This window comes from Amblyomma mixtum, chromosome 2 (genome assembly GCF_055824585.1).
Source record: "Amblyomma mixtum isolate Tamu chromosome 2, ASM5582458v1, whole genome shotgun sequence".
NCBI classification, from domain to species: Eukaryota; Metazoa; Arthropoda; class Arachnida; order Ixodida; family Ixodidae; genus Amblyomma; species Amblyomma mixtum.
In genome coordinates, this window is record NC_143013.1 from 157,378,318 (window position 1) to 157,402,621 (window position 24,304).

At 50.8% G+C, this 24,304-nt stretch overlaps 1 protein-coding gene and 1 pseudogene across 1 annotated transcript in view; one reads left to right on the forward strand and one right to left on the reverse strand.

Moving 5' to 3' along the window:
* The window catches only part of LOC149361374 (uncharacterized), a 28,779-nt gene extending 14,422 nt beyond the window's left edge, over positions 1-14,357 (forward strand). The window contains exons 2-4 of the mRNA XM_089568054.1: positions 11,805-12,644; positions 13,639-13,705; positions 14,324-14,357. Coding sequence (XP_089424180.1) covers positions 11,805-12,644; positions 13,639-13,705; positions 14,324-14,357 — 941 coding nt within the window. The remainder of the gene's footprint in view (positions 1-11,804; positions 12,645-13,638; positions 13,706-14,323) is intronic.
* Positions 14,358-14,544: 187 nt separating this feature from the next.
* On the reverse strand, positions 14,545-23,869 carry LOC149361375 (uncharacterized; annotated as a pseudogene).
* Positions 23,870-24,304: the final 435 nt, after the last annotated feature.

Sequence of the window (24,304 nt, forward strand, 5' to 3'; positions counted from 1 at the left end):
TAATCACCTCGAACACTATGCAGTTTGTTCATTTACTTCTCTCGATGTGTCAAACTGCACCCGGATTTTCTATTAACTTTCTATTCACAGGAGTAAATACAAAGAAGTAACAGTCTAACAACTTTGTATTAACAAAGGTGCATAGAATGTAAAAATTATTTGTAATAACTTTCTATTGACAGGAGTCCCTACAAAGAAGTAACTTCTACCAACGTTGTATGAACAATTGTTGATAGAATTTAAAAGTTAATACAAGGTTACTAGGGTCAATAGAATGTTAATACAAATTCTAAAGAAAGTTGATATCCATTTCTGTAAGCGGGGCAGCGGCGGTATACAGAAATAACCCTGGTTCCTGCGTCCTGGAATTCCTCCACAATTTCTCGGGCGGAAGATGAGTCCACTCCACAGACAATACCCTTACTACACGCATGCTGTTCCAAAATGAAGGCCTTAACCGGAACTGCAGTAAAAGTACGACACCGGAGCAGATCCGATACACACTCAATGTTTCCCGACTTGCAATGAATACCACGCCTTCCGAAAGGTCGCACTTCAGAGCTGTCGAGATAGTGATTCGACAGACTCTTCAGTTTGTGCTGGATCGCTTTGGAATTCATTTTTAGTACTCCGTCACCTAACGGACAAGCGCCACCGGAATTGCATCTGCACCATTCCTCCCAAACGAAGTCAGAGGCAAGCTTTAGACCGGCAGGCTGGCGAACCAGGCTGCCGAGCCCCCACCCGGGGAGGTGAAAGCCATGCCTACAGCCAGCGCAAAGGCAACCTCACATTACTCACATCTACAGTGCTACCCTAAATCCTGATCAAAAAACCCCCCAACGTGGAACGGCCTCACCAAACAGAAACGCCCGGCACCACCAGGAACCAAAGCAGACAGGCAGGCAGTCCGAGAAGATGCAGTCCGGCTAAGCAGTAGCAGCAGGCACGTTCCCAAGGTGGCGGAGATGCCTGAAACCTTTTCTTTTCACGCATTCTTTTTGTCGTCAGTTTTGGTTTGGTTGGTTGGTTTATTGGGTTTAACGTCTCAAAGTGACTCAGGCTACGAGGGACGCCGCAGTGAATTGGTCCGGAAATTCTACCGCCGGAGCCCTTCACTACACCAATTTTAGAGCGGAGCTATTTGGCTTCCGATTCTGAGTTTCGCAGCGCCGCCGCCGTCGCCGTTGTAACCAGCAGTGTACACCTTAGTCGCGCTTTTGTGATGCCAAACCAATGAAGCGGGAGCTTGGCAAGCACAGGAAAGGCGTATAACTGCCCTCTTGGAACAGTGGGCACCTCAATCATGATTTAACCTACGTGGCGATAATGACAGATGTGCGCTGCGTGCGTTGGCATTGGCAAAGTTGTGTTATTTTAAGGAAAGGCAGTACAACTGGCTCCTTGGGTTAGTGGACGCCTGAATCGCACTTATTGGTACGTGGGGTGTTGAGAAAAATTTGGGGAGCAGGCACTGACAAGGTTCTGCCAGCCGCGCTGAAGCCATAGCCTTTTGGCTAAGATCAAAGTGTAGTCGCACTTTGAAGCTGGTGACTACACTGTGGGCCGGACTGGTTTTCAGAAGCACGGGTCGAGTTAGGTTTAATAACTGTCTAACAGGAGGCGGATCCTTCGGATCCACCTCCTGAACGGGATGATCGCTATGCGATCCTCCCGTTGGGCATAGGGACTGGGGAAGGCTGTTGTGCGCTTGGCCTGGATGGCTGGCTTGGGGACGCCCTTGCCGGGCGCTACGCCTGAACCGCCAGCCTGCTCTGCCGGCGTGTCCCGGACCGTAGGCGCTGTGCGGCGCCGAGACCCTTGGTTTGACCGTGTCCCCCGCATGGCGATCCGTCTGATCTTCGCCAGCTTTCCTAGCTGGGGTAAACCTCCGAGCGGCTGACGATGACGCTTCGGACCATAGGCGCTGTGCGGGGGTGCGGCCCTGCGCTGGGTCGTGTTGCTGCGTAGCGATCCGTCCACGCCACGACAGTATTATGTTGTCCTTCCGACTATAGGAAGGTCACTCTTCTGTTTTTCAGCTGCTCATTTCCCTGTTAAATGTCCCGGAACATTTGTAAACACTCTGTACTTATCAGCTTAATATATGTCGACTCTCATGTCCCCCAGCAGTCGGAAAAGTGGCCGTTTATTTCTGCATACTAACACCACGGGCCGCTGCACCCTGAACTCCCCCTCTATTTCTTTTCCCCTTTCCTGCCTCGCTTAGCCGCACGCGTCCAAACGGGAAGGAACACCGCAGCGGTGTTGGGCGGTCGGCTTAACCTTTGTTCGGACACGGCCGGCCTCGACGTACGCGAGCGAGAGAGCGCGCGCGTCGATACCGGCCGTGGTTCGGATTACCTTCAACACTGTGGGAGGAGGGGAGAGCGGGCAAAAATCTGCGGGTGAAAGAAAAGTATCAATGCAGCGTGAAGGCTTCTCTGCGCCTGACGACGCATGCTAAGCATTCGGATATTGAGAAAGGCGCTTATAATCCGCCTCACAAGATGTTTGCAGCACTACGAAAGGTAGAGCTCTCTCGTCCAGTCAAGATGGCACGCACTACACTAGTGTGTTCCTACGCGCCCTTCGCCCTGCCAATTACTGACAAGTGGCTCCATCCATGTGAGATCAGGTATACTAGCCGTTAGCTTCTTTCTACCTCTAGCACGTGGCGCTTGATGTCTTTTTATCATTTCACCTGTTTGTTTCTGGAAAGCCGGACGCCCGTTCCAAAAAGACTGGCCCATTTATTTATTTTTTGTCGCCACCTGTTCGTATTCCTGAATTGAATGGAAGGAACGCCGACCAAAAGTTATTAATATGAAGACGAAGACGTTTCGGCTTCCATACGGAAGCCTTCATCACTGGGCGGAAAGACCATCGCTTAAGTACGTTGCAGTAATCGCCCAAGTATCTTGCGTACGTAGGCGGGAGATTGCCTGCGTTGTGGTTAAGAGTTTTTCCTGTTTGGATTTTTAGGGATTCTAGATATCGAAGTGACAGCCAATTCTTTTCACTTGCGATGACTGATGCTTCATGCCAGGCCATTCTGTGCGTCGCGGCTTCCACGTGTTCCGCAAGTGGATTAGATGCAATCCTCTTGCTCCTGACGTCGTTCTTGTGGTCCCTAATCGTCTTTCGAAACTCCTGCTCTCGGCGATATAGCAGTAGTCGCAATCTGCGCAGGGAATCTTGTAGATGACGCCAGGAAACTTATCTTTCTTTATCTTGTCTTTGATGTCAACCAGCGCGTGTTTGAGCTTGCACGCAGGAATGTGAGCGACGTGCACACCGTAAGTGCGTAGAACGCGAGCCAAAGACTCGCTCACGCCCGTTACATATGGGATAACTGCTCGGGCTCGGCACGGGGGACCAACTGGTTCTCACGGCCGTGATGACCGTTGAAGGACGGAATGTACGAAGTTCTTGGGGTAGCCGCATTCACTCAGTTCTCGGCGCACTTGGCGTAGGTCAGCAGCCCGATCTTTTGGCTTTGGGCAGGTGTTCTTGGCACGTCGGGCGAGGGAAGCCACGACGGAGCGTTTGTGGCAAACCGTGTGAACAGAAATAAAATGAAAGTACCGGCCTTGTGGGTTTCCTTTCTATAAACTTTGAAATATAGGCGGTGGTTACGGCGTTAAACCAAAACGTCCAGGAAAGGGAGAGCGTCTCACGGCGTTTACTTTTCTTGTTTGACTTCTTAGTCATGTTTAGAGCCATTTGCATTATTAAGTGGACTTTTCTGCAAGACATTCGTTCGCCGAGTTAATGGGCTGTACCATAATGGCACAATTTTATCCGGCGCTAACCAACCTTCCACAGCGGTTATTCAGCGTATGTGTTGCCGCTGTAATGTTCAACACTGGAGCGGCTACGCCCAAAGTCAGAGGTGAGGAGTCACCAGGACACTAAATCGCCCTGAAAAGACAATTGGTCCCTTCCAGTCGCGAAGCTCTGCAGAACGCCAAGTCTTTCCCACACATGTAAAACTCGGGCAGTCGGATTTAGCTTCCGTTACAGCTTGCGGCATCGTGTGTCAGCTCCCTTAAACTGTGGATGCGTGTTTCAGACAACTTTTTTTCGCGATGGTTGCTGCTTCGTAGTTTAGCGACCCGTGTCCGTAACATTGCTCTCTGACCCACACGCTGCAAACACGACTCTTCAAACTTACTTTTTTTCCCCACACCAGCGCAAATAACCGCTAGTAACGACGCTACCAATCTTTCGGGTCAATATAATAGTTTGCATTTATCTCGGTCGCGTACGTCTGAAAATGAGGTCCTAATTGACTACCGCTTCAAAAGTATAAATAACGATGCGCTGACGAGACATAATCACAGTGTACAAAGCAGCAACAGGGTAGAAGGAAAAAATAAAGAAAATAATATACCTGCCTTTTTAAAGCACAGAACGCATTTCCAGCAAGCTTCGCTCCCGTGGCAACAAGAGGCCTGTGGCGCAAGGACGACACTAGGGCCGGCAAGTGGGGGAGCTCCCGACCAACAGCTGTCTGTTGCCCTGATCGGTTGAAAATAAAGCACGAAAGTCCACTCTCAGCCTGACGAGTCGTTTTTATCGTCAGTGACTCTACTATACTTATTTACTTCTTACGCTTGGCTTTGTGTAGGACATATTTTCCCCAAACTAACTCAACTTTCCTCGTGTGCTTTGGAGACAGTTTTTGCGGCTCTTCCTGACAGCTTTTTGGAAACTGCTGTCACGAGGGCGTTAAAAGATAGAGACAAGGACGATCACTCGTCCTTGTTTGTCTCTCTCTGTGTCGGTGTTGACTGCAGTGCTTCGAAAAATGGCGTTCAAGCACAACTCAGCCCGATCCGTCACCCTCCTTGATGTCTCCTAGCTTTGTTTTAGTGATTAACTCTGTAAATCCCATCGTACCAACTGTAGTAGAGGTGTGAAATGTTTTGTTATTTGCTACCCCAGATGCACAAGGTGGCGGGCCCATGCGGGTCCGACATGGGCAATGGGGCTGGTGGCCGCCCGCAGTAAACCCACATGGGTCCCCCGTGGGTGCGGTGCTGGCAGAAAACGCTTGGGCTGCCCTATTCGTGCCTGAATGGGACCCTCGTCGGCTAAGCATAGGCTTAAGCAGACTGAGCAGCCCACCTACGCGTAGGTCCAACCGCGGATACATGCGGGCAAAACTCCGGGCTCTATCATGGGGAAGTGCGGGCAGCCCCTTTTAGGGCTGCCCACGCAGCACCCTGACGGATCCAAGGTGGCTGGGTGTGGGCAAACATCCAGCATTTCCGCCTGCAGCCTACAAGGGTCCTGCGTAGGAAATACATGGGCTGAACATGGGCACATCTGCCGTTCCCACATGTTCTCCACCTGTATCCTACATATCGGAAATAGAAATGCTAAGTGTGGGCTATGCAGTGGCAAAACATGCAGTGTGTGCATGAATGGCCCGGGCTACATGACGGTGAAGTGTGGGCAACCCCAATAGGGGCTGCCCACGCAGCACCCTGATGGATGCAAGGAGGCTGGATGCGGGCAAACATCCAGTATTCCCGCCTGCAGCCTGCAAGGGTCCTGCGTAGGAAATACACGGGCTGCGCATGGGCACATCTGTCGTTTTCACATCTTTCCCACCTGTATCCTACATATCGGATACAAAAGGGCTAAGCGTGGGATAGGCAGTGATGAAACATGCAGTGTGTGCATGAATGACCCGGGCTAGACGACGGTGAAGTGCGGGCAGCCCAAATAGGGGCTGCCCGTGCATCACCATTACGATGCTGTGAAAACAGCTAGTGTATTTCTGCCTGCAGCCTTCATAAGTCCTGTGTAGATTACTCTAGACTTCGCAGTGCAGGAACATCACATGCAATTTTAGCGATCATTGCTCGGCCGACACCTATTGAAATATATAGTCCCATGTACATTAATTACCTGTATAGGGGAAGCGTTGACATTATATCACTTTTAGGCTGGCTGCGTATTCTGCATCACATGTAAAAGCTGCGTGGGTGCTAGTGGAGCACGGACGCATGAAAGATATAGCAAGTCATGCAGTGGAGAAGTGCAGGCTCAGTATACGGGCTTGAATAAATAAATAGCAGCGCAAGGAGACAAGGACAAGAAGAGACAACAAGGACGGCCCATGTTCCGCGTTAATCAAATTTCCGCGTTATACGGGCTGCCCACTTGATCAGCATGTTAATAAACCAAGACAGATGTGGGCAAATAGCTAGCATTCCCATGTTCAATCTAAATAGATCCTTCATAGGATATAGAATGAAACTTGTAATTTAAGTTATATGCACTCCAGAATGAAAAGGAAAGGTAGACGAATTCCGGCTGCCAGCAACAACTTCGCCGGTCCAATAGACCTCTTCCGGCCTGTCATCTGCGCATTATGTGTCTAGCCCGATGCACCAAAGATGCCGCGCACCGAGGGGGCTATATAAGGCTATAAACACAAGAAGAATGGTTCCGACACATAGCGATTGGAATTTCTAATTGGGAAAAACAAGTGGTCAGGGGAGCAATCGTCCGAAGCAAAAAATGTTCAGAATTAAGCGAAAGTGGATGGTTTTACCCAGTGGGACGCCCCTTTGATGTCAGGATATTTACACGTACCAGGCAGAGGTCTATTGAATTAGCTTTACGCAGGGAGTGCGGAGTTTACATTCCATCAAGCCTGCCTTTTTCACAATGACTGCACGTCAAATGAGCAAATAACAGATGAATAGATGAAGATAACGTGCTACCTGTGGTGGCACAGAAATTCCCTATCGTATAGGTGACCCTTCAAGCCGCTTACAAATGCCTCATGGTAGGTGGCAGTTACTCTTAGCAGCTAAAACTTTGAAGGTATAGGCCATAAGTGCATTAGGTAGGGCAAGGACATAATTAGTTGCATGGGTTGCAGCACTGTATTATGATACTTGTACATGCCACATTCGCAAGCTGCAATCAATGGTTTTGAGAGCTAGCATAGATAGCTAGTATCTAAGGGTCTATCAAAAAACACACTACCACACTGCATTTCATTTCATTACCCTACCTAACCCTGCCTAAAACAACTTAGTCATGCAAACTTCACTGTAATGGAGTGTTCTTGAATCCTTCAAAATTTTGTCGTAAGTTTTGAAATGGGGTTAAAGCCACAAGGCAACCAAACAAGTTCTTCCTATTAAGAGCCCACACCTCCGAACTGAAAACTGATATGTAACTAACTGCTTGAGGTGCTTAAAAAATGATGTTGGATGCAAGAACAATGACTACAAATGCACGCATATTGCAACCTCCCAATGGTGAAAGTTCGAGTAGTGATGAAGAGAACTGGAGGTGTTGAAACGGCTCATTCCTGCTTGTCTGCTCTTTCACTTCAAGGCCTGCTTGTCATAAGTTGAGTCAAGCCAAGGAATTCATTAAATCTTTGGGAATAATGCTGCAGTTAAATACACTGTAAGCACTGGCTCCAAAAATTCAGACTGGGAGATCTACCTTTGTTATGCACACCACAGTCATCGGGCATTTATGTGTTGGATAATAAGGCATTAATGGCAGCCATAGACAAGGACAGCAGGCAATTATATGGTGAGCTGGCAATACACTTTCAGGCTTCCAGTGAAACCATCACAAGCATTCTAGCTAAGCAAGAGGGTACCCCGCCCACAGTAGGATGCCAACAGGCAACAACGAGTGACACCTGTTAGCTGTAATTGATACCTGTAAATGATACCTGTTAGCTGTTAGCTGTACCTGTTAACTATACCTTAACAATACTGCAGATTGGGCGAGTTGGTTAACATACATCTTGCAAAATTTTTACGCGAAAAACACGGACAGAAAGAGTAGACGACACGAGCGCTTACTCGTGTCGTCTACTCTTTCTGTCCGTGTCTTTCGCGCAAAAATTTTGCAAGATGTAACTATAACTGTTGGCTGTAATTTTTCTTGCACTGCAGTTCATTGATTGTGGGCTCAATAGTGATGAAAAGTGCTTCCTGTATGAAAGTCCAAAGCATGCCTGATAATGACTGTCACCATGAGATCTCCTTGCTGTGAACCTAGAGAATTCTACACTGTCTCAAGAGCTCCGTTTCTCTTTGTCATTGCTTTATCTATGACTGCTGTTAAGGTGCAACATATATTAGTCATGCCCAACGTTCCTGCACACACTAAAAATGCTTATTCAGCTCAGGAGGCAGTTATTTTCATATCATTGTTAATTTTTCTAATGTGACAAAAAAAACAACATTTCTGTTTGCTTACCCTCTATATTTCGTGACATTTACTGGAGCACCATGACTGCATAGAAGCGCAGTAAGAAGTGCACAAAGCACCAAATTACAAAGGTGCCTTCAGACCTTCCCAAATACGCATTAGTCTTCGAGGCTCACCTTCCAGCGTTAGCCATACTTTACGGCACTGGATAAGGCATCTAAGACTCAAAGTGTATAGTAAGAAAACCATTACATGTTCATATCAGCAAACCTTATTAATAAAGCCGGCCGAAGACACAATACGGCCACTATTATTGCTGTGAAGCATACAAGAGACCATAACAAGTAACATAAAATATGTATACCCATAACTCACAGCACTTCACCATACATTATAGCAGTTCGAGGTAGCAGATGCTAGCAGTTACTTGCATGCCTTGCACATTGCGCTTGAGAACATGTAACATATTACTTAGTTTATTGCAACACATTACATGTACTGTCAACGTACATCCATAACATTAAAAGTTTGAGTTGAAAGATAATGCAGTGCTGGCAAAAGCAAGTAACCAAGACCCCACCAGTCTTTCTGCCTTCAATACCTTCTTTGTAGCCTCATCTTTTTTTCCTTGGAACATGTGCTCATGAAGCAGCACATGTAGCAAGGAATAGCACAATCCCAAATCTCAACATTAATTAGCAGATAAGCCTATTTGCACATTACTCATCATTATGACGCTTCCATTCTGCACAGTGATTTTTTAACTCCATCTGCTCATTCGTAAATTACTCATCAAGAGGGTTCCATTTTGCAGTCATTTTTTTTCACTACATTGGTTCATTTGTACTTCATTTTTTTTTACCAGAATACCAAAGTACCCAATAAGCACTGTGGGCGTGTGCGACTGGAGGACTTCAGATTTTGTTGCAGTCACTTGGTTGTATGTATGTTTCTACAATGCTCGATGTCTACTTTGGGAGCCTGAAGAAAGCGGCGGCTGAGGAAGAGCTGAAAAAGGAGCTTTTAGCATTGGTCTTTCAAAAATCCTTGTTGACAAAACACAAAATGATACAGCTGTTTCCCCCTTTCTTAACGGCTGCTGTAAGTAGACAACATATAGATTATACCTTGTTGCATACTTTCCTGACCATGATTTCAAAGAGAAATGTCTGTCTCTGGTATGGGCAGCCTGGTTCATACCATCGAGATTACGAGAAGAGGGATGCCAAACTGTATAACTCAGATTATGTTGCGACATGTAGGTCCTGAGAAGAAAGGAAAGTAAAGAAAGAAAATAGTAATTTCTGGGGTTAATGACCCAAAGCAACACAAGGGCTGTGAGGGACGCGGCAGTGGAAGGCTCCAGATCAATTTAGGCCATTTCAGGTTTCTTTAACGTGTCACACTGGGACTTAAACCCCATAATTTACAATTTATTTCCTTTTTTTGCCTTCCTTGTTGTCATGGTCTCCATACCATAGCATACATTAAAAGAAAAGGCCACGTAAAGGATGAAAAAAAAGACTTTGTTATAATGGTTGAGACAAGACGTTGAACTGCTGGATGCAATAGAAGTAATGCATAATTCCACTCATTGAGCTAGACAGCACTGAAAAATGAGATTTTGCATTAAAAATCAAATCATGGGGGCGAGCACAACAAATGATGGCTGGCGACTGCTCGCAAACCATTGCTTACAACCATCTTTTTTACTGAATGTGTACATCTAAGCAAATACCCATGAAGCAAACAAATGTAGCAAGTTTGTGGGCTAGGTTATATGATCACTTTTCATGTTGTGCATACTTTTCTTTATTTCATTCATTCTTAACCCTTTGTCGGCCATAGACACATATATGTCCCGCCCGCAACCCCAACCAAAAACTGCCTCCACTGCTCAGTGGGAAATATGAAGAGTTTTTTTTCGAAATGAGCCAGATCCACCAGAACAGAAACTTAGAACAAGGCCATAATTTCTTGTCTGAAAGGATTCCGCTGCTATTCAACCTAGTACCTCACAAGTTTTATGGGGCAGATAGAGCAGTCGAACAGCATTAATCGCCAAAAATTTACGTGCATAGTTTGGCCCATACAACAATGGAAACATTGGATTTGGCTCATATCGAAGCGAAGCATTAGATTTGACCCAGCTTTCTTCTCGAAACTTTATTATTACTGCAGTATGTTTCAGGTTACATTCAAAACAATATGGAAAAATGCTCGTGCTGTGACTTCAGCAGAAAAAAAAAAATTACAAGTATGCGTCACCCGCTTTACACTCATACATGGATAGCTGGCCTGTCTTCCTGGCAGCATAAGCAGCCTTCTTCGCAATCTGCCATGGGCTCCTTTTCTTGACAGCGACGAAAGGCTTCGTTTTCTTTCCATGACACACCAAAGTGAGTCACCAGAAGGTTGGTCACGTCTCTCACCTTCAGTTCGTTGAGGTGGTGTGCATACAGCTCGCACTGTTTCGGTGTTTGTACAAGGGTCTTTCCCCTCTTTAGGACCGATACAAAATTAGACACCGAAACGCTGTAGTGGGGTTCGGCTCTAATTTGAGGGCTTCGGCCTGTCACATTTCTCTAAATGTAAAAAACCTTCGTTTCAGTAATCTTGAAAGGCAGGTTGGACATTGATCTCATTACTTCCGTACAGTACGCCTTCAAGGGAACGTTCACCCACCTCTTCATACCCGTCGCAATCCATGCGGAACTAATTCCGTCAAAGCAAAAGTCTTGAAAAAACAAAGGAGCTCGCGAAACAGACCACGCAGTCCGCGCTATCCACGCAGTCCGCGCAGCACCGCCGGAACGAGCCTACAAGGAGGCTGCCATGTTGGCTGAATCACGTGGTCTCCGGGTCAGTCTCCTAATGGTTGAACGGATTTGGCTCATTTCGATCCACGCAGTGGAAGGATTTGGCTCGTTTTCGATTTGAAACGTGATCTGCGGGCTAGCTCAGTTGGTGTGATATGACCCATTTTGTTCTGATGTGTTTTTTAAAGGAAAGTTGACTGGCTTAGCTTGCCACTACAGTTGGGGTTGTGTTACTTTCGGTTTGTGGATTTGGCTCATTTCGAAAAAAAATTCCTCATATGTAGACCCACAGACACGGGTAGCGCCATCACGTAGAAGATAGAGCAACTATTATTTAAGTTTTTGCTTCATTTGGTAGGTGGCGCTAGCAGCTCGTGTTGTTTTTCTGTTGCCTTGTTTTTTTCGGTGCCGTCGCTCCTGAAGTTCGTGAATTTGCTTGCTCCATCACCACAAAAAAGATGTCCGGTAAGTGCAAAAACTGCATCTTGCACTCCTGTAATGTGCTTAGATCAACTGTAGGCAGGTTTGACATGAGACTAAGGAATTTGTTCGAGCTGCATGCAAATATTCCGAACGTAGTGGTGGGAGGTTAGGCCTAACAACCCCCTGAGAGAGAATTTTCATGCCCAGACATTTTCAAAGTCGGTTTTGCTATTCTCGTTCATATTTTGTGCTGCTATGTTTCACCAAAACACAAATAATTCGACAGAGCGTGCTGCACGGTTATTAATAATGTGTAACCATGGGGCCTATGTAAATTGTTGCCGGTTGTTTCTGCAGGAAAGAAGAGGAATCTGACTGCAGAGGAGGCCCTTGATCTATACTTCAGCCTTCCGGATCTTGAAAGTGCAAGCAACGATGATAGTGAAGAATCTTGTGAAGAGCTGCCTTGTGATCTTCAAAGCGAAAATGACAGTGAAAGTGATGATGTTCAGCCTCCAGTTCCTACTGTAAAACGTAAGAAAAAAACGCGGAGAGTGTATACTGGCAAGCAGAAGAAAAGGCGTTGCGGCTCAACTATAGGCTCGTCAGCTGCTGCAGATGATTCTGTATTAGAAGGCGAGTGGGAGACGACACCAGCAGATGTTGTGATGCCGACGGACACTGAGCCGACTTTTTCTGCGAAGCTATCGTCGGAGAGCACGGCGTTGAATGCCTTCGAGCTCTTCTTCACCGACGAAGTGGTGAATCACATAGTTCATCCTACCAATCTTCATGCCACTCAGGAAAGAACACGGAGCTGGATACCACTCACTCCCGAGGAACTAAAGTCCTATTTTGGCATGCTGGTACTTATGAGTGCCAATCCTATGCACCAGGTACATCTCTATTGGAGTTCTGACAGCCTATTCTGCGTGAAAGAAATCGCTGCGGTCATGCTGCACAAGAGATTTCAACAAATCACAAACCATTTGCACTTGAATGACAACACGCAGACGCCAAAGAAAGGTTCAAAAGAGTATGACCGCTGCTTCAAGGTTCGGCCGCTCATCGAGAAGATGAATGAAAATTTTCGTAATGAGTACACGCCTTCATCTCATCTCGCAGTCGACGAAAGTATGATTTTCAAGGGAAGATCCTCTATGAAGCAGTATACGCCTATGAAACCCAAAATAAAACGCGGGTACAAGGCGTGGTGCATTGCGGGCTCGTCCAGAGGATACCTATGCTAGTTTGAAATTTACCAAGGTAAGCACCAGGAGCGACCAAGCAACAGAACACTTAGAGAACATGTTGTCTTGTCATTGTCAGAAGGGATCTCAACACCAGGAAGTCAACTATTTTTTGACAATTTCTTCAGTTCAACCTCTTTGCTACAGCAGCTCCGTGACAAAGATGTTTTAGCTTGCGGTACATGTCGCACACATCAAAAGGACCTACCAGCAGAAGTAAAGGTGAACAACAAGTTTGACCTTGGTGAATACATCTGGAGGAGAAAAAAAAAATGCTACCGCCCACCAGTGGCGGGACACGAAGCACGTTCACATAATGTCGAACTATCACGACCCCTGTCAAGACGTTCAAGTCGAGAGAACTACACCACAGGGACATAAAAACGCCGTGAAGTACCCCGCAGCAGTGCGCGACTACAACATCTAGATGGGAGGGGTGGATCGCTTCGACCAAAAAAGAAATGCGTATCCACTAGACAGGCGCTGCAAGAGGTCGTGGAGTCGCATTTTTTATTTCATTCTTGACGCAGCGATTGTCAACGCTTACATCCAGCATTGCTACAAGAACACCATCGCATACCCGTTCTTTCGGGTCATGCTGGGAAGACAGCTCATCAGTGGAAGGAGCTTTCGGAAAGGTCGGCGCAGCCTAGTGCTTCACAATCGAGGAAGCAAGAACTGCTCAGTTATGAGCGTGGTGCCGAAAGATGTTCGCTTCAATGGCCAAGGGCACTTCCCATGCACCACCACTACGCGCAAAAGGTGCCGATGGTGCTCGACGGTGTCACAGGAAAAGCGCACAAAGCTTCTATGCATAGCCTGCCAAGTGCCTCTTTGCATTACTTGCTTTGAGCCTTTCCATCGGCAGGGATAAAGCTGACAGACAGAAAAGATCGACGCCAATGTCTGCAGAGGGACAGCGCATGTCCCACCTTTGCTAATGTCGCCAAGTTGCCAGTGGGACAAGTGTGGTCCCGCCCATTTTTCTGAAAATATTGTTTTGGTTTGGTTTGGTTTATGGGGTTTAACGTCCCAAAGCGACTAAGGCTATGAGAGATGCCGTAGTGAAGGGCTCCGGAAATTTCGACCACCTGGGGTTCTTTAGCGTGCACTGACATCGCACAGTACACGGGCCTCTAGAATTTCTCCTCCAAAGAAATTCTAGCCGCCGCGGCCGGGATCGAACCCGCGTCTTTTGGGTCAGCAGCCGAGCACCATAGCCACTGAGCCACCGCGGCGGCGAAAATATTGTTTTACTAGCAATAATAAATTTTTTGGTGGCTCATACATGTTGTACAATTTATTTAGGAAGATCTTGTGCACAAACCACCAGTAGATTTTTCACGCCTCATAAAGGGTTTTAAACGCATATTACACAACAGGCGACTACAACTGGTACAAATCCGTATTTAATATAAGCAGGAACAGTGAGCACAGACACTACAGATAGAGATCTATAAAAAAAATGAACACACAAAAAGACGTCAAGGAACAAAGCAAAAACACAGGAAAAAGTATATTGTCACGGAACCAAGGCAGGAGACACCGTTCGCCAGCAGCGCTAACAGAATCAGCCCTCAGGGCGCGTGAGCCAACTCTCACCTCTTTTTCTTCTGATGCCACCAGGGGCCACCTGGTGGCATTACTCTCCCTCCCGTAAAAAAAAAAAGAAAGGGGATACGGAAAACCACTACGACGCCACGAGCTAACTGAGGGAAGTAGGGGAACAGCAATCGAAGGGGCAAAATGACAGGGGGAAAACGGGCCTGTGCGAAAAAAACAAAAACCGAAACAACTGTGCAAGCGCTGTCTGTGCGTGAAAAAGGGCTTCATACGCAGAACGTGCACTACTTCTGACTGGGGTCGACGGCGCGCACTGTGCACAGAACCGTCGGACAGAACTTCATAAGTCACATCTGTTATGCGACGCAGCACTCTGTATGGGCCGAAGTAGCGGCATAGGAGTTTTTCCGACATGCCTGGGCGACGGACAGGGGTCCACACCCACACTTGGTCGTCCGGTTGGTACTCGACGTGGCGGTGTCGCTGGTTGTAGCGGCGTGCATCTGAGCCCTGTTGCCTCCTGATGTGCATGCGGGCGAGTTGGCGGGCTTCCTCCGCGTTTTGGAGAAATTCTTCGGCGTGTGGCGTGAGCGCCCGGTCGTCAGTAGTGCATGGAAACATGGCATCCAACATGGTGTGCACATCGCGCCCATAAACAAGGCGAAATGGCGTAAAGTGAGTGGTTTCTTGTACTGCCGTATTGTACGCGAAAGTCACGTATGGAAGGATCTCGTCCCAAGTCTTATGCTGGACGTCTACGTACATAGCGAGCATGTCTGCTATAGTTTTATTGAGTCTCTCGGTGAGCCCATTGGACTGCGGGTGGTAGGCAGTAGTTTTGCGATGGCTGGTATGGCTCAACTTGAATACCTCGTGCATGAGCTGCGCTGTGAAAGCCGTTCCCCGATCGGTGATTACGCTGGACGGGGCGCCGTGTCGCAGAACAATGCGATGCATAAAGAACTGCGCAATTTCAGACGATGTGTCACGGGGCACCGCTTTGGTTTCGGCATAGCGTGTCAGGTAGTCTGTGGCGACAATTATCCACTTATTGCCGGCCAACGATAGGGGGAATGGGCCGAGAAGATCCATGCCGACTTGGTCAAAGGGCGTACGAGGAGGTGCAACTGGTTGGAGTAAACCCGCAGGCTTGAGGGGAGGCGACTTGCGGCGCTGGCACTGACGGCAACCTCGGAAGTAGCGGCGGATGGCGGCAGCAAGTTTAGGCCAATAATAGGCCTTGCGTACTCGAGCGAGAGTGCGTGTAAACCCCAAGTGACCAGAGGTGGGCTCGTCGTGAGAGGCAAAAAGGATGTCGGCACGGAGGTCTGCCGGCACGACGAGGAGATAGGCACGGTCGCCGTGGCTCGAGTTTTTCTTGAACAGTATGCCATTGCGCATGCAAAATGAGGAGAGGTTCCGGGAAAATTCCCGGGGTATGGTAGCAGTGCGGCCCTTCAAATGGTCAATGACGGGTCGTAAGGTGATGTCATCTCGCTGCCTCGCCATTACGTCGGAATCGCTGACCACTCCAAGGCAACGACTGTCGTCCTCTATGCTGTCATCGGCTAGGTCGATTGGTGCGCGGGAGAGCGTGTCGGCATCTTCGTGCCTGCGTCCAGATTTACAGGCTATGGTGTAGTCAAATTCCTGGAGGCGAAGGCTCCACCTTGCTAAGCGGCCCGATGGGTCCCGTAGATTGGATAGCCAGCACAAGGAATGGTGGTCTGTGACGACTTTGAAATGGCGGCCGTAGAGGTAGGGTCGAAACTTCATCGTGGCCCACACAACCGTGAGGCGCTCCTTCTCCGAGGTAGAGTAGTTAATTTCAGCGCGAGACAAAACACGACTCGCATATGCAATCACGCGTTCCACGCCATCTTGGTGTTGGACTAAGACAGCCCCCAGGCCGATGCTGCTGGCGTCTGTGTGGATTTCGGTGGCAGCCTCCTCATCAAAGTGAGCTAGAACAGGGCTGCTGTGCAGGCGTCGGCGTAGCTCTATGAAAGCCTCCTGTTGTTCGGTAGTCCACACGAACGGGGTATCGTCCCGCGTCAAACGGGTCAGGGGTTCGGCAAGCTGGGAGAAGGCGGCGATAAAGCGACGGTAGTAGGCGCACAGACCAAGGAAGCGTTTCAGCGCTTTCTTCGTGGTAGGAACCGGAAATTCGGCCACGGCGGCAGTTTTGTCGGGATCGGGTTGGACACCGGCGGCGCTCACAACGTGGCCTAGAAACTTCAGTTGTTCGTAGCCGAAGTGGCATTTTTCTGGCTTGAGAGTTAAATTGGCCGACTGAAGGGCATCTAATACAGTCCTCAAGCGTTTAAGATGTTCGTCAAAGGTTTCGGAGAACACGACCACGTCATCCAGGTAAACTAAACAAGTTTGCCATTTGAGACCAGCGAGAACTGTGTCCATCATTCTCTGAAACGTTGCCGGCGCTGAACAGAGGCCGAAGGGCAACACCTTGAATTCGTATAGACCGTCGGGAGTAATGAAAGCTGTTTTTTCCCGGTCCCGTTCTTCAACTTCAATCTGCCAGTACCCGCTCTTTAAATCAATCGAGAAAAATATTTGGCGCGGCGAAGGCGGTCGAGCGAGTCGTCTATGCGGGGCAGTGGGTATACGTCCTTTTTAGTTATGGTGTTAAATTTTCTGTAATCGACGCAAAAGCGCAGCGTTCCATCCTTCTTCTTAACTAAAACAACAGGCGATGACCACGGACTCTGAGATGGTTGAATAATACCGTCAGTGAGCATCTCCTTCACTTGTGTTTGGATGGCCTCGCGTTCTTTAGGTGAAATACGGTACGGCTGTTGGCGTATGGGACGGGCGTCTTCACTCGTGATGATACGGTGTTTCGTAATGGCTGTCTGTTGAACTTTCGAAGTAGACGCAAAGCAGGCTGTGTATTGGTGTAGTAAGGTACGGAGAGCGCGGCGTTGAACCTGTGACAACCCTGAGTTGATGTCAATGTGATCGAGAGACATGTTCGGAGATTCCACGGCTGTGCACGCAAAACATTCCGAAACATCAGCTAATTGGTCGGCGAACGCAATCGCTGTGGCGCGGAAGAGGTGCCGAAGTTCGTGGCTGAAATTAGTAACCAGTAATTGGGTCCTACCATTGCGTATGTGGACGAGGCTTCAGGCCGTACAAATGCCGTGTGTCAGCAACATTGAAATATTGCCTTCGGCGACTGCTGTTCCGTCACGGAGCCCATCGCAGTCGACAGTAACAAAAACACTGGAGCGTGGCGGGATGAAAGCACTCTCGGAGGAAATGCGAAGGGCGGAGCTACATGGGCGAGTGTGGGAAGTGTCATCGGCGTTGTCTGTCGAAAAAGTAACTGTGCGCTGACGGAGATTGATTATGGCCCCATTTTCACGGAGAAAGTCAACGCCCAGGATCAGGTCACGAGAACAATCACGGAGAACCAGGCAGCTGACAACGAACGTGGAGTTGCGGATCTGGACGCGAGCTGTACACTGGCCAAGCGGAGTGACGATGTGGCCGCCAGCCGTGCGGATCTGCGTGCCAGGCCATGGTGTCGTGACTTTTTTGAGGAGAGCTGCCAATTTGCCGCTTAAAATGGAAAAATCAGCTCCGGTGTCCAGCAGAGAGCTAATCTTGTGACCGTCAATAAGTACAGTGCAATGAAGAAGGCAGAGCGCCAGCACCAACGACGACGAAGCGATTTGTGCGTCCTCCGATTCCGGCGGCCGCGCGCGTGGAGAGCTCGAGCTCGCTCTTGGTTCTGTTCTGGTGCCGCCGCTACTCGAACAGCCTGTGCCATCGTTTCGCTGCCAGTCCTTCGAACTTGCCAATAAACCCCTCTTCATTTGGTGGAGGTGCGGGTTCGCCTAGTACACTACCAACGTGGAGCTCCGCAGCCGCACAATTCCGATGGCGACGACCAACGAAAGCTAGCAGCCAGCAGTCCCATCGCAGCCCGTCATTTCCTCCGGTGCCGTCCGGCAGAGAGACCCCGTCGTTTTCAACGGACACTGCGACCAGGATGTCGAGGATTGGCTGGCTTCGTATGAGCGGGTGAGCCGTCACAACAACTGGGATGACCGAATGAAACTAAACAACGTAATATTTTACCTGAGCGACGTCGCGAATCTCTGGTTTCGCAATCACGAGGCTGATATTCCAACATGGGCTACTTTCAAGACAACGTTTGCCGAAGTTTTTGGCCGTCCCGCCGTGCGTAAACTTCGCGCTGAACAATGCTTGCGCGCTCGTGTTCAGTGTGCGGGTGAAAGTTTCACCGCCTACATCGAAGATGTGGTCGATCTATGCAAGCGTGTCGACCCGTCTATGCTTGAGGCCGACAAGATCAACCATATTATGAAGGGCATCGACGACGACGCTTTCCATATGCTGGTGGCCAAAAGTCCCACAACCGTCGCCTCCGTGTACAACCTGTGCCAGAGCTTCGATGAGTTGCGCAAGCAGCGACTTAACGCTCGTTGCCCGCCCGCACCTGCAGAGTCCATCTCCGGCTTGGCCGTCAATAGTGACCTTTTGGATCACATCAAAGACTTCGTGCGTCATGAGGTGGCCCGGCAGCTTTCGCTCATCTCTGGCGCGCACTCTACGCCCCACACCCTGACCCCTGAGATACGGCAGACCACAGCACAGGAGGTCGCCGATGCGCTTCCCGTTCGTCGGCAGCCGGCTCCGGCTCCACTGGCTCCTGAAGTCAACCTCCTCTCGATGCAGACCGCCCCCGTCGCTGCACCTTTGAGCTACGGCACTCCTATTGCTACGCCGCCTGCCCCTATGCGTGCGCCTCTCACGTATGCCGAAGCCGTCGCCCTACCACCGCAACCGCTGGCCTTTCCATACGTCCGGACAACGCCGCCTACACCTCGTGCTCCCCGGCTCCGACCGGCGCCTACTTCCTACAGTTCTTGGCGCACTGCTGACAACCGGCCGATTTGTTACACGTGCGGTCTCCCAGGCGACGTCGCCCGCCACTGTCGTCAGGTTCTGGCTGCGCCTGTGCCCGCTGTGCCGTACTACTACCCGTCTCGCGCCGCTCGCACACCTTCAGGGCTACCTGGGGAGGCTTTTGCTGACCACTTGCCACGCCGGCCCCACGTCTCTTCTGATCGGTCACCTTCCCCTCGTCGTCGGTCCTTGTCACCTATGCGGCGTCGTAACATGACCGACAACCCGGAAAACTAGGAGCCGCAGTTCTGGGGGCACGAACTGCGCACACTTCGACCTGCTCAAGACCTCGCCTTTCACCACCGAACTTTTTAGACGTGTTAGTTGACGGCATTCGAGCACTTGCGCTTGTGGACACTGGTGCTTCCGTTTCCGTGATAGCCGAAAACTTCTGCCGTTCACTTCGTAAAGTCACCACTTCTACTTCTGGACTCTCTCTTTGCACCGCTAGCGCCGAGCCCATTCATCCTTCTGCCGCTTGCACGGCACGTGTCGTCATCGCGGACGTTTTATATGTCGTCGAATTTTTAGTGCTCAGCTCTTGCTCCCATGACCTCATCCTTGGCTGGGATTTTCTATCCCGTCACCATGCCGTCATAGACTGTGCCCGTGCTCACGTCTCCTTTTCCATGCTCTGCGATGCGCCCGTCGACAAACAGCCGCCTTGCTCTGGTACCAAATGCGTTGTCGCCGCCGACACCGATGTTCCCCCCGGCAGTGCCGTGCTCGTTCCCCTTTCCTCAATTTCTGGTTCCTGCGAGCCTGTACTCTTCGCCCCTTCGCCTATCTTTGCTTCTCGCCGACACCTTCCTCTTCCGTTTGCCGCCGTCGACATGCGCCAAGGTGCCGCCGAGATCGTCGTCTCGAATCCCTCACCCTCTGGGTTCAGGTTGCTCCGTGGAGAGTGCCTTGGACATGTTGAACCCGTTGACCTGATCGCACCCTTCGACGATGATGCTCTTTCCGAAAGTACACCAATCGCCGCCCTCACGCTGCCTAACGCTACCTGCGACCCGCTGTCCTCGGCGATTTTTCACCGCTCAGTTGCCAGCGACCTCGACCCACCTCACCGCGAGCAGCTCCTCGCCCTGCTTAACAAGTTCCGCTCATCATTCGACCACCAGACAACTTCCCTGGGCCGCGCGACCACTATCGTCCACCACATCGATACCGGAACTCATGCCCCTCTACCCCTATCGTGTGTCGCCTCCGGAGCGCCGCGTCATCGCTGAGCAGGTTGACGACATGCTGCAGCGCGGCGTTATTCAGCCCTCTTCTAGTCCGTGGTCGTCTCCCGTCGTGCTGGTCAAAAAGAAGGATGGTTCGATTCGATTTTGCGTTGACTACCGCCGCCTGAACAAAATTACGCGCAAGGACGTCTACCCGCTACCACGTATTGACGACGCCCTCGACTGTTTGCAAGGCGCCGAGTTCTTCTCTTCCTTGGATCTCCGATCCGGCTATTGGCAAGTGCCCATGGCTGAGTCTGACCGCCCGAAAACCGGTTTCGTCACACCTGACGGCCTTTATGAGTTTACCGTCATGCCATTCGGACTCTGCAACGCTCCCACTACGTTTGAGAGAATGATGGACAATATCTTGCGTGGACTTAAGTGGAATATTTGCCTATGCTACCTAGACGATGTTGTCGTTTTTTCGCCCGATTTTCCGACTCATCTCACGCGGTTGCACAAGGTACTGACCTGTCTCACCGGCGCCGGTCTCCAACTGAACCTAAAGAAATGCCGATTTGGGGCCCGCCAGCTGACCATACTCGGCCACGTTGTCTCCAAGGATGGCGTCCTGCCCGATCCAGAGAAACTACGTGCTGTCATGCACTTTCCCAAGCCGACTTCTGTTAAAGAGCTGCGAAGCTTCGTGGGCCTGTGCTCGTATTTCCGCCGTTTTGTGCGCAACTTCGCCTCTATCATTGCGCCGCTTACAAAGCTTTTGAATGGTCCCACCAAGCTATCTGCTTGGAACTCAACCTGCGACGATGCTTTCAATACGCTCCGTCGTCTTCTGACTTCACCACCGATCCTTCGCCATTACGACCCCAGCGCGCCTACTGAGCTCCACACCGACGCCAGAGGCATCGGCCTCGGGGCAGTCCTTGCGCAGCGTAAACCGGGCTTTTCCGAATACGTTGTTGCTTACGCCAGCCGTGCACTCACCAAAGCGGAAGCCAATTACACTGTTACAGAAAAAGAGTGCCTCGCCATAGTGTGGGCGTTAACAAAATTTCGTCCCTACTTATACGGCCGCCCCCTGGACGTTGTTACTGATCACCATGCCCTCTGCTGGTTGGCTACACTGAAAGACCTTTCTGGACGCCTCGGCCGCTGGGCCCTTCGTCTGCAGGAATATGACATTAACGTTGTGTATCGGTCGGGCGGCAAACATTCCGACGCTGACGCCTTGTCGCGCTCACCTTTGCCATCTCCTGCGCCCGCTTCGTCCATATCCGACTCGACGCTGGCCGCTCTCACCGCCACGGACCTCACTTTCGAACAACGACGAGACCCATGGATTTCTTCACTCCTCGACCTCCTCAGCGCACCGTCTACGGCATCGTTCCCTCGGTCACTTCGTCGTCAAGCTTGCCATTTCACAATTCGAGACTCTCTACTGTATCGCCGCAACTATCGCCCGGATGGCCGCAAATGGCTCTTGGTCATCCCTCGCCACCTTCGCTCTGATGTTTGTATGCATCACCATGCCGACCCACAATGTCCACATGCTGGATTGCTGAAAACCTACGAGCGTCTGCGTCAGCGATACTACTGGCGCGGAATGTACACTTTTGTCCGCCGCTATATACGCTCGTGCACTGCCTGTCAGCAGCGGAAATCACCTCCTCGTCTTTCCGCCGGCCCGTTACAGCCATTGCCTTGCCCAGCTCGTCCCTTCGATCGCGTGGGCATCGACCTGTATGGTCCGCTCCCGTGCACGCCTGCCGGGAATCGCTGGATTATCGTAGCTGTGGACCACCTCACAAGATACGCGGAGACGGCCGCCCTGCCCTCGGCTACTGCTCGCGACGTCGCATCCTTTTTCCTTCATCACTTCGTCCTACGCCACGGGGCCCCTCGGGAGCTACTCAGCGATCGCGGCCGCGTTTTCTTATCCGAAGTCGTTCACGAGGTTCTGGATGCGTGCCACACCGTTCATCGCACGACCACCGCCTATCATCCCCAAACGAACGGCCTCACTGAAAGATTCAACCGGACTCTTGGTGACATGCTCGCCATGTATATTTCCTCTGACGCCACTAATTGGGATCAAGTCCTACCATTCGTAACTTATGCATACAATACTGCTTCCCAGGCCACCACCGGATTTTTCCCGTACTTTCTTTTATACGGCCGTGAACCTTCCTGTCTTCTGGATACTATCCTTCCTTACAACCCCGACAGTTCTGAATGCACCTTTTTCTCCGACGCTGCCCGTCATGCCGAGCAGTGCCGCCAGCTGGCTCGCTCGTTGACATCCGCCAATCAAAGCCTCCGCAAATATGAGACTGACCAAGGCAAGCCCACCCATGTCTTTTCAACTGACTCGCTCGTCTGGCTGTCTGTACCGGCTGCATCCAAGTTTGCGGCTAAGTACCTCGGTCCCTACCGTGTCGTGCAGCGCACTTCACCTGTGAACTACACAGTCGAACCGGTCACGCCTTCCTCGGACCACCGCCGTCGCGGCCGCGAAATTGTTCACGTGAGCCGGCTAAAACCCTACTACGACCCCATCGTCACCTGCTCGCTCTGAGTCGCCAGGATGGCTCCCTGTTTTCGCCGGGGCAGTTGCAATGAAGAAGGCAGAGCGCCAGCATCAACGACGACGAAGCGATTTGTGCGTCCTCCGATTCCGGCGGCCGCGCGCGTGGAGAGCTCGAGCTCGCTCTTGGTTCTGTTCTGGTGCCGCCGCTACTCGAACAGCCTGTGCCATCGTTTCGCTGCCAGTCCTTCGAACTTGCCAATAAACCCCTCTTCAACAGGTATATCGAGTGAGAACCGGTCCTCATGTTCTGAAGCTGTGGGCGTCGATGTCGTCACGTTCCTGCCAGCCGATGTTCGCGTTGTGGGGGGGACTGTAGAGCGTCGAGTTCCAGCGACCCCGCCCCCGGAGCTCGCTGCCGTCAGTTTTCCCGGCGAGGGCTCGGCGACCGGCCTTGCGCTGGTCGTGAGAATTGGTGGCTTGCCGATGATGGTGACGGTCGGCGAGGTGACGGCGATCTTGACTGCCGTCGCTCGGAGGGTGGCAAACGCTGCAGAGACAAGTATTCTTCAATATCGCGGGGTCGTTGACCAAATGGAGGTCTGGGCGCGTCGGCGAGGAAGCCCTGCAGGCCGAGCTCACGATATGGGCACTGGCGGAATAAATGACCGGGCTCTCCACAGTGGAAGCACAAACGCCTGCGGTCGGGGCCACGCCAGACGTCCGCCTTGCGCAGAGGTGGCCGATCATTCGGCAAGTACTGCGCTGGTTGCACGGAAGGTAGCGGGACGTGATGGTCAGGAACAAATGACGCAGATTCTGGGGCAGGGCGTCGCAGGGCCTCAGCGTATGTCGGGTGGTGGCCAGGAACACATGACTCAGATGCTGGGGCAGGACGTCGCAGGGCCTCAGCGTATGTCGGGTGGTGGAAGTCATTCCGTTAGGGCTGAGGTTTGTCACCCAGCAACGGAGGTCTGATCACTTGCTGCACCTCCTCGCGGATGACACTAGCAAGAGAGCCGACCGCTGGCTGCGACGCACCGCAAATTTTCTGGATCTCTTCACGTACAATAGAGCGGATCATGTCCCGTAGGAGATCAGGGTTTTGTCCGAATGCCGGGAAGGACTCTGTCACGGAAACAGCAAGTACTGGCCTCTCGTATACGGTGGACCGCCGCTGAAGGACCTGCTCCATTGTAACCGCCTCCTTCAAAAACTCAGCGACAGTACCGGGGGGGTTGCGTACGAGGCCAGCGAAGAGTTGCTCTTTGACTCCACGCATTAAGTGGCGGAGCTTTTTGTCTTCCGACATAGCAGGGACCAGCTCTCCGGAACAGCCGCGTCAAGTCTTCAACATACATGCTGAGTCTC